Here is an 11,140-nt window from a genome sequence, read left to right as displayed (position 1 = left end):
AACAGAATAACAAAAGGTCTGAAGCATTTCTTTCTTAAGGGGAATACTGTTCCCCCCCTTTCAAGGCACTCAAATGTCAGAGGGCCGGAAATCTAAATTGAAAATTTTTTCCGTGAGTGACCTGATAATACTCCAGACAGGGCACACAGTATGTAGCAGGGAACTGTTAAGTCACTCAGGCTAGGCAACTTCACTGAAGAATTAGAAGAGGCAATCATTTACATTTTACTTCTGTGTAGTGGCTCAGACGGTAAAGCGTCTGTCTACTATGCAGGAGACCCGGGTTCGATCCCTGGGTTGGGAAGATCCCTTGGAGAAGCAAATGACAATCCACTCCAGTATTATTGCCTGGAAAATCCCATGGACAGAGGTGCCTGGTAGGCTACAGTCCTTGGGGTCGCAAAGAGTCGGACACGACCGAGCAACTTCTTGTTCACGTTCAACAGCCTTTCCTTGGGTAAGAACAATGATAAATTTCGAACATTAAAGACAAAAAATTCACTGCACATTTTTTACCGGCAGGGTCAGATTGGTAAATGTTTCTGTGAATTAGTGAAATCTACTGTTCAGTAATGGTCTTTGTGGTTGCAAATTTAAAAGTTGTCTTCAGAGCTCCCTTCCAATCTGCCTCCCAACTGAAGGCAGAAAACTCTGCACAAAAGAACATTTATTAGCATGTGTGTTATTTGCTGGAGATCCCAGGAAAAAGCAAAGTGAAAGTTTGCTTTCACATCAGTTCGACAACAAAGGCAGTGATTTGCCTTAATACCAAGAGGAAACAAAGTTTCTTGAACACCCACTGGTTTGCTTCAGTTAAGCAAAACTAGCTTACAGAGTTTTCTCTACAAGTATCAACAAAAGGCTTTTCCAATGATGCTTAAACACAAGTTGTGCTGGAAGGACTAGCAGCTATGTGATGTACGGTTGTCCTTGGAGTTATTTCCAGATCATCTCCATGGTCTCACCCATACTGTAAACTAGAATCTACAGTTTATTTTGCTATAAAACTAAAAATCTATTTAATATTTTGAAATTCAATTTTATAACCTTATATAAAGTTTTAAAAGAAATAACTCTATTATATCCACTCAGGTTTAACTGGTAAACTTCTGTATTTATAAAATTCCATACAAATTGGTAAGTTAGGGTATTTTTATCTTAAATATTACCAAAATCAAAATAGGAAATAGGAAAACCCTGTGGGTGACACCTAATAAACCTTTAGGGTATAAATGTAACTCATCACACATGAGTTATTTTAAGGGCTACTAAGTTATTTTAAGCCCATCTTCTCCTTTAGGTTTAGACATTACAAATTCTCCTTAAAACTGAAGAACTTAAGGACAAGAAGTGTTTAAGACCTTATATAGTTTAAGAAAATGAGTTCCACAGTGACTTAGTGATTTGCCCAAAACCATCAAGAAGCAGAGCCAGGACAATCCAAATGAATCTATTTCCACTACACCATGCTTTGTACAGGTTAGAAACTTTAATATAACTACTATTTATACTTCATGTCTTTCTTCGAAGAAAGAGTAACTCACATTAAAAAATAGATATTTTTGGAAAGTTTAACTATTATGTATTATACCACTAGAAATAGATGCTTTTTAAAAAAGACATTTTACAAGGGTAGGAAACGTACACTGAAATTCCACACCAGTCTTTATTTATATTTAGGGGCCTGAAACAAATCTTATAATTACCTCTTCCAAATTACATTTTATTCTCTTAATGGTGTGGTTTACCCCCATTATACAAAAACAAGTATGATTATTAATACACTAGAAATATTTTAAAGGAAAACCTCTTAAGACAGATTTTTATTAACCAATCCAGACAAATAATTATCTCAAAAACTTAAATCTATTAATTTTCTGGTGGTATCATTTTAGAAAAGATTTCATAACCAAATTACACATTAATTTATGTGTAAGTTTTAGCATTCACATCCCAAATCATGGAAGCCCTATTTTTTATAAAATCTTACCACTCAAGGTAAACATACTTCATTACATGTCAACGAAATGATGAATTTTCTAAACTGAAACCCCAAATATCTAACACTGATATATTTACTAGCAATCATATACATCATGACTATGCTTTTAAAACTATCTACAGATTTAAATGATAACCTGGTATATTATGGCAGAGTAAATCAAACTATCAAATACTACTTTTGGCTCTAGTTCATATCTTGCCCAAAAATGTGCATATCATAGCCAGTATTTTTCTGTAGAATTTTATTTTGAAAATATTATTTCACTTGAAGATTGTTCTAAAAAACATTTTAAGATATGAAAATGTTATACAACTTATTTATTACAAATTAATCAGATAATTAGTTCTGTAATTAGGTACATGGTGTTAAGCTCATCTACATAAAAAATATTGCACATTTTCCTTTATTTTGTCTCCAGATGTGACTGATGTCTAAACTATATAGAATTCCAAACTATTTAAAAGTTATTGTGTGAAATGTCAACTTTATAAATATCAGAACTAACTGCACTGTAAAACAATCATTTTGGTAAACATGCATTTATTCACAGTTGACTTATTTCTTCAAGATAAATGCATAACTGCTCAAAATTATTTAAGAACCTATGTAGAGGTAAAAGAGCACACTATTACAAGTCTATTTCTACCTTCATTTTGAGGAAACACTGATCTTGGCAAAAACCTGGCTTACTTTCAAATGAACTATTGCTGGTACGAAGGCATACTTTAAAACTTTTCTGTGATCTGCACCTGCTCTTTCTTTTTTAAATTAAAATTTAAAAGCATTGGTTTTCAGAGGTTTATCTATTGTGGCACAAGTGAGTAATCATATAAAATGGACCCTAGAAGCAGTTCAGCATTTCAGTGCCTGCAGAGCCTCATTTTATTCATAAGTTATGACTACCTTAAATTGCTAGACCACTCACTGATCATAATTTTAAGAAAGTGACAAAACCAAATCATTTTAATGTTATGAAATTGACACAAACCTGCATAACACAGTATGCTTCCACTGTGCTGAGGTCATATTATGCTTTAAAAATATAAACAAACATTCAATTGTGAGTTTTAGTTCTATAGTAATCCCAAAGTGTTTAAAATACACTTTAAAACAGAAGTGGTAACTGCAGGATATAGTTCCGGACTTGAATTGCTATTAGTGTCAAACACAATCATTCCTTATAAATAATTCTAGTGGTGCACTGGTCTGATTGATTCCAGCAATTTCATTAACAGGAGTGAACCATACTTTATACACAGAGAATATATTACTTGAAAATCCCCCAAACAGGAAAAATTTAGAAAGCTCTCAAATGCTTCCAAATGAAAAGTAAAGATCTGTTTCTGGCCCTCTTCACATCCTTATAGTTGGAATCTGACAAAAATCCATGGGTACAATTTACAAACTTTGACAAACTATTAAGTTAAAACCATTTTCTTTGGGGGAGATGAGAGGAAGTACCTTTAAAACCTGTTATACAAAATTCCAGCTGCCTTTTTATAAAAGTACGTTCCTTAGACTAAAATCATAAAATTAAGGTGCAAGAGTTTAACAAAAATGAACTAAAGAGCTTTATTGACATCACAGTACATTCAAGAATAATTTTAAGAACATTACAGCTGAAAGAGAATGGCATGTTTATAGTCTTATTATGCACTGTTTTTTGAAAAAAATGTAATAGAAAGAAATCCTATTAAGTAACTTGGAGCAGCATTTGAAAAAAGTACACCTATTTACAGATTAAAAAAAAAAATTCTGGTTTCACCTACACAGCCACAATATGCCTCTATAATGAGACAAGCCCTTAAAACTCATGGAATTTTTTAAACATCATGGCATTCTTGCCACATCATTCCTCAGCGTTTACGACGGGGAGGGGTTGTTGATCTGAAAAAAAGAAAGGGAAAAGATAAAATTTAAAAATAAAAATGTATTTTATGCTACAGAATCTGCAATTTTCAAATAAATATTATTATATAGGATTTCTAAAATTACTTATGATTATGATCATTTATCAAGTACCAAACTGAGTTTATTAAAGAGAGAGAGAGAAAGGACACTTTCAACTTTGAATAAATTCAGTCAAATTTTTTTTTTAAAAAATCAGACAAAATACTTTAAAAAGTATACTACCTTGATCGGGACTTAGACTTGTGTTTGCGGCTTGCCTTCTTACCAGACCTTTGAGATTTCTCCATGGATCGCGATCGACTATGTTTAGGCTTCTTAACCTTCTTTTCTTTGCTACTTCCTGGAGATTCAGAACTGCTCCTTCCACTAGAATCAGAGCCTGAATGTTTTTTACTGTCTTTGGTAGTGCTTTTCTTACTGTCCTGTCTAGAATCATGTCTTATGATTTTAACAGATATAGAACCACTCCTAGAGAACGTTCTTTCACTTTCTCGTTTCCTTTTTAACCTATCATCCTGACTACTGAACTTAAAGTCTTTTTCTTCCCTTTTTTGTTTCTCTTTTCTTTTATCCTGTTCACGTTCCCTTTCTTTGTCTTTCTTTTTCCTATCTTTATCTATACTTCGACTCCTCTCCTTTCTCCTCTCTTGTTCTTTAACCTCACCTTTATGCTTATGACTGCTTCCACTAAGACTTCCACGTTGATCATCAATTTTACGTCTATCCCGACTCCTACTACGACTGGACCGATTGGTTCGCCTGTCCCTTGAGCGACTTCTACTTCTACGTCTCTCTCGGGAAGGACTTCGATTTCTTCGTCTTTCTCTTTCAATGCTATTTCTATTAGATCTCCTCCTATCTCTAATCTTTACTCTAGCCCTATTGCTCTCTATTTTAATCCTGCGAGAGTAACTTCTACTCCTACTACGCCTAGCTTTAATTGTTGGAGATCTACTCCTACTATGTCTCTTTTTCCTTTTAGGAGAAGAAGATCGGGAAGAGGTGCGACTACTACCTGAGCTAGAACTGTATGAAGAGCTAGAGACAGAACTACTAGTACTACTACTTCGGCTATTGCTACTAGAACTACCACTACTAGAACTTCCTGATCTACTCCTTCCTTGTTTCTCTTTTTCTTTATGTTCTCGTTTTGGTTCTAAAACTGACGTAGTTTCATTTGAAGTTCTTTTCTTTTCATTAACCACATCACCATCTGCTTCTCTTGCTTCTAGAAGTGATAAACTATTTTGCTCTTTATGGATAAATTCATTCATCTCTTTTGTAACCCTTTCTGATTGTTGCTTTTCTTCTGAAACAGAAAAAGACAAAAATAGTAAGACAGGCAAACATACAATGAAAAAACTTCCATACTAGCAAATTTCAAGCTGAAAGACTATAAAAATAGAGCAGCACTGTTCAACAGAAATAAAATGCAGTAAGCAATTCAGGATTTTTTAACAGCTACTAAACAGTTTTTTAAAAGCTACTAAAAAGAAACCGGTTTGAAATTAATTTTCATATTTTATTAACCCAACATATAAAAAATATCATTTCAACATCCAATGAGTTAAAAAGAAAATCGAAATATTCTGCTCTTTTTTTTTTGTATTGTAAAGTCTTTGAAGTCTAGTGTGTATTTTATACCTACAGAACATTTCAGTTTAAGCTGGCTCCATCTGAAATGCTCAGTAGCTACATGCAGTTAGCTACCTGTCTGGACAGTACAACAATGGAGCACCAAAGTGCAGAGGTACCGTAAAGCAGGTAAGAAAACATTTCCCTCTTACACAGTAAAGCAACCTGAAGGTAAATTAGTAGTTTATAGGAAATTTTTGGCTGTTAGCTCAATAATTACTTCTGAGATTGTCCAGTAAGATTTTTCAAACAATAAAGTCTATGTAAATATTCTTTCACTATTCCTAGTATCATTAGATAAACTAAGAGCTGTACACATGTATAGCATTTTACATAATTAAGTTCTACAGTGAAGTTGTTCAGTTGTGTGTGACTCTGCAATTCCATGGACTGTAGCTTACCAGGCTCCTCCGTCCATGAAAATTTCCAGACAAGAATACTGGAGTGGGTTGCCATTTCCTTCTCCAGGGGATCATCCTGACCTGGGGATTGAACCTGGGTCTCCCACATTGCAGGCAGATCCTTTACCCTCTGAGCCACCAGGGAAGCTCAACTGAATTCTAAAAAGTCCTCTACTGTCCGTTAGCTACAAATTACTCTTCAATAGTTTATAATGTATTCCTCTCAAAAGTCTTTTCATTTTAGGAACTTCAATGAGAAATAAAAAGACACCAAATAGCTTAACTTACAGTCAACAGAATTAATGTCTCCCCAAACAAAAAAAGTTTAACTTTCATAAACTACATACTTTGAATAATATAATTAATTTTTACTTTTAAGTTTGATAAAAATTGCAAATGAGTCAAAAACCTTAGTTTCAATTACATCACATAGCTTTGATTCTATCCTGTTATTTTTAGGTTGGTTAAAAAATAATAAAAAGAAATACAAACTGAACTGTACAAATACTAAATGAGTCTAAAAGATATACCTTCCATCTGTTTATCATGTAACAGCTGTTGTTCTTTTTCTTTTCTCCAAAAAGCTTCCTGTTTTTGCCGGATTCGATGCCGTAATTCCTCATCATCAGTGTCAGATGATTCAGAACCTCGGTTGCTCCTCTCATCTTCACTGTCTCCTGATCCATAACCACCCAGTCCACCTGTGTGCATAAAGCCCAGTCTATCACATGTAAACATTATTCTGTGCACTAAAAACTTTTTAAGGTCCGAGAAGAAAGCTCATTTCTTTTTTCATTGCCTTTTCTTGGAAGAATATGCTTATTCGGGGTGGGGAGGAGTATAAATTTCAATGCTTAAGGAGTACACAGAATCCTCAAGAAAACTGATACTTAATATCTTATTCTTTCAAGAATATTTCATATATTGCTCACCATAGGGAATCTTGAAAATGACTGTCTTATTGTCCCTGGTAACCAACAAAACCGTTTAATAGGGCAGTAACAAAGCCTTACTAAAGCATAATTAATTCAAACTACCTTACACAAATTTACCATGATCCTGAAAATATTTCTAAAATTAACTTTCACTGTTCAAAGTTCAAAAATCCAAGGGATGCTAAATATTTTTTTCCTAACAAAATTAGAATACTGTAATTCTCAATGGTACAGAAATGGCAAGGCGCTATATAACTGCTCCCCACCCTGAAGTGATCTAGATAGTAGTCATAACAAAATCATATGGGCATTTGGTTTTACCCATTTCTGCTGATCCTCACAAATATCAATTTGAAATGCAGATGTGGAAAAGGCAAGCTCAAGCTTTTATACACTTGATACTGTATCATGCAAATGGCAAATTATGAACATCACTATTTATCACGCTCTAAGATAAACCCTTTCCTCTATGGTAAACTTGACTTGCTACAATACAATCTAAATAAAGGTCCTTAAAAGCATTTATGGATAGGTTCTCCCCTAAAGCATGTATTCAATAATTATGAAAGTGAGCTTAAATGCTATCATGGCTAAATTATGTACTATTACAACTTGTACTAAGAAACTATTAATTAGTCACCACATTTGTAATAATCTCACTGTGAATGCTTTAGTTAAAAAAAAACAAAAGCAAACCTTTTAGAGACTGATATAACCCTAAGACCTAAATTTTATACACTGAGTAGGCCCAGTAGTTTCTAAACAGAACATGTAGAGAGACAAGGTAAGTGTGATTTTCCCTTTAAGGCCCTCTCACAAATAAGGAGAATACTTACCGAGTCCAGTGAGGGAAGCCAGTGCACTGGACTGTGCCAGCTGTTTTGCAGGAGCTTTGTATCACATCAACAACAGGAACAACATGTTAACACAAATAGCCACGATTTCATAGTCATGAGAGTCTATGGTATTGTTAAATCTACTACTATTGCTGCTTTTTGGGGAGAGAAGAAACATTAAAAACATAACATTCATTTTAAACCAGTAGTATGTCTGGCCTTGAAACTATAACTCTGATGTGAGCTGAAACTGGTTGATAATGAGGGAAAATGTTGACCAATACACTGATATTTTTATTTTTGAGGTATGGACCATAACTAAAATTTTCTTTCAATAGACTTTTTAAGTGTTACTAAAATTATGGGAGGGTGGGACGTATTACTTGCTTCTGTAAGAATTACAAGTGGTAACTGTGAAAATTCTGAAGGTTCATAATTCAATAGTCAAACTAAATGCATTAGAAATCATACACCTAATACCATGGTATCTATATAGTAAAAAAAAAAAAAATCAGGTGAAATTGAACATCAAGAATTTTCCACAGTACGTGTTATAGAACAACAGCAAAATTGCTAATTTGTGCTTAGGCTGGATAAAACAAAAATATATGTATAGTTTTAATATGGTGTCTACAAATCTAATATTTCCCAAAGAGTTAGAACATGCAAGAGGATCCATAATCTGCTAGTAATTCAACAAGGACAACAAAAAAGTCCAAAGTAGCCACCAAAACCAAAGAGCCCCAGATAAAGAAAACCAAGAACACCCACAATATACCTTTCGTTGCTTTCCGGTGTGCATCTTTGGCTATGTAATAAATTTCCTCATCTGTGACATCTAGTAGAATTTCAGTCAGAAGCATTTTTGTCAGCAACATCTAAGGAAGGATATTTTATACATTTGTTTTTTATTCCTAATTATTACAGTTACTAACACAGTTTGACATTTTCAACAAAATTAAAAGGCAAAGCCATTTTATAAAACATTTTTAAAGATCAGATTAGCTATTCCAAGAAACAGAGTATCTTGAAAATTATTGTAAATTATCAGAACTTTAAAAACATTTTAAATCATGTGGATTAAAATATATATAAAATTTATCTATAAAGCAGAAACGCTGAATTCTAATTCTGGAGACAAAACATATTTTTTTAAGTCCCTATTAATAAGTTTCCAAAAGTGTTTTAAGTTGAGAGAAATATCCTTTCACTTAATAATATTATTAGTAAGCACCACAATACTAGTTTCTTATGTCACTTCGGAATTTACATTAACCCTCAGCTCAAAATAAAATCTAAGGGGAAAAAACAAGGAAAATAAGGAAATGGCAATTATTGCATTTTGTGAAATGAAATTCTTTTTTTCTTTATTACTATCGTATAGCATACAATAGACTTGAAATAAGAGCTGCATTCTAGCGCTCGTTTGGCCACCAACAGCTGTTTCAAATGTGCACCTCTCTGGGATCCAGATTACTCATCTACTAAAATAAGAGTACACCGAATCAGCATCATCTAAGGACATTCCAAAGATCACTGACCAACCAACATGAGAAACGCAGCATATTATATACCCAATCTCAGAAATCTACAGTACACATTATAGACATTGAAGGCTGTGAAGTCTTTCAATGAAACATCTTTAATTGTGTTAAACCTGCTGCTGCTGCTAAGTCGCCTGTGTGACCCCATAGATAGCAGCCCACCAGGCTCCCCCATCCCTGGGATTCTCCAGGCAAGAACACTGGGGTGGGTTGCCATTTCCTTCTCCAATGCATGAAAGTGAAAAGTGAAAGTGAAGTCATTCAGTCGTATCCGACTCTTCGCGACCCCATGGACTGCAGCCTACCAGGCTCTTCCGTCCATGGGATTTTCCAGGCAAGAGTACTGGAGTGGGGTGCCATCACCTTCTCCATGTTAAACCTAGAGCTTCCTAAATTTATTTTTCTATACATTCTTTTAATCTTCTACAGTATACAAAAAACATACTTTAGAAAATAATGTTGTGCTTAGTCACTCAGTCATGTCTGACTCTTTGTGACCCTATCCATGGACTGTAGTCCACCAGGCTCCTCTATCCATGGGGATTGTCCAGGAAAGAATACTGGAGTAGGCTGCCATGCCCCCCCCTCCAAGAGATCTTCTCAACCCACGGATTGAACCTAGGTCTCCTGCATTGCAGGCAGATTCGTTACCATCTGAGCCACCAGGGAAATGGTCTCTTGGGTCTCATGTAGTATTAATAAAACACTATTTAATCATGCTGTTGATATTAGAAAATGTGCTTAATAACTGCTTTATAAGCTGAGATTTCATATACTATGAGTTACTTGGATTTTGCAGACACTAGTGCCCAGCAAATATACATCTTATTACTGTTTTACAAGTTCCCAAGTTTAAGACAGCCAACCAAAAATTTTTTTTAAATTATTAACAAGATAAATCCTACAATATAATGCTGAATGTCATTATATCCCCCCCAAAATTTTTTTAAGCCAGTACATGGTAAAGGTAAGAAATTTAACATTCTACCATTTGATACTCTTTCTCTTCTTCAGTCATCTCTGGTTCACTTTGCTCTTCTTGAGGAACTGGAGATGGACTTCTGGTGACTTTTCCACTGCTTGCAGCCTCAACGTTTTCAGTATCTTCATCTTCCTCATCACTATCCTAAAAAAAAGTAACAGCACTTTTTGGGCCACCCAAATTCATGCTTATGTCATAAAATAATTATCTTAAATATTCTATTTTAAAACCCCAAATTAAAGTCTATGAAACAGATACAGAAAAATGAAATTTCTCTCTAAATAACACTTTTGTGCTACAGATCTCATTTGGTAATTTAAAGAGAGGAAATACAGGATTACAAGATGGCTTGTGAGAATCAATTTCAATTTTTTCCCTTAGTTAAGTTTTCCTAAGATAAATAACTAGAAGCACATCATGCCCAGAGATTGATTTAATTAATATACATTATATATGATGGTCCTGAGATGAGTGGTATGTAGAATTTTGGATAAATGGGCCACAGTCATATACTCCGTATAACTTTTATAGCTGTAAATTTAAGCTTTTTACCTAAAATCATGTGACTTAAAAAAAAAACAAAACTAAAGTCAGTTTCCAGATCTAAACTGGTTACTGAAATTTGCTTTTTTTTTTTTAGCTATATAATGGACAGATAAGCAAGAAATGAGGCTTACTTCTGATAGAGGAAATACCAGTAGTTTGTCTCTGTATAGTGTTAGGTTTTCAGTATTCAGATGGCACATCTTAAAAGGTAGATTCTTCTTCAGGCAAAGAAATATTCCACAATCACTCTTAACAATCGTACTAAGTAAAAGCCAAGGTGATCACCTAACCTAAAAAATACTATGGAAAGACTATTCAAACCAGAGGAAGACTACACGTAAAAAC

The 11,140-nt window shown here is 34.1% G+C and overlaps 1 protein-coding gene across 3 annotated transcripts in view; it reads right to left on the bottom strand.

Moving 5' to 3' along the window:
• Positions 1-2,367: 2,367 nt before the first annotated feature.
• The window catches only part of PNISR (PNN interacting serine and arginine rich protein), a 28,300-nt gene continuing 19,527 nt past the window's right edge, over positions 2,368-11,140 (bottom strand). For 2 of the 3 annotated variants that reach the window (XM_068984857.1, XM_068984858.1), the window contains exons 8-13: positions 10,256-10,393; positions 8,502-8,601; positions 7,724-7,777; positions 6,483-6,653; positions 4,139-5,225; positions 2,368-3,892 (exon numbers count right to left, since the gene is read on the bottom strand). In XM_068984857.1, the coding sequence (XP_068840958.1) occupies positions 3,862-3,892; positions 4,139-5,225; positions 6,483-6,653; positions 7,724-7,777; positions 8,502-8,601; positions 10,256-10,393 (1,581 nt within the window). In that variant the 3' untranslated portion in view covers positions 2,368-3,861. The remainder of the gene's footprint in view (positions 3,893-4,138; positions 5,226-6,482; positions 6,654-7,723; positions 7,778-8,501; positions 8,602-10,255; positions 10,394-11,140) is intronic. The other variant, XM_068984859.1, reaches the window with a different exon arrangement.

This window comes from Capricornis sumatraensis, chromosome 13 (genome assembly GCF_032405125.1).
Source record: "Capricornis sumatraensis isolate serow.1 chromosome 13, serow.2, whole genome shotgun sequence".
Taxonomy (NCBI): Eukaryota; Metazoa; Chordata; class Mammalia; order Artiodactyla; family Bovidae; genus Capricornis; species Capricornis sumatraensis.
Note: the sequence above shows the minus strand (reverse complement) of the source record. Positions and strands in the feature narration are given on the sequence as shown.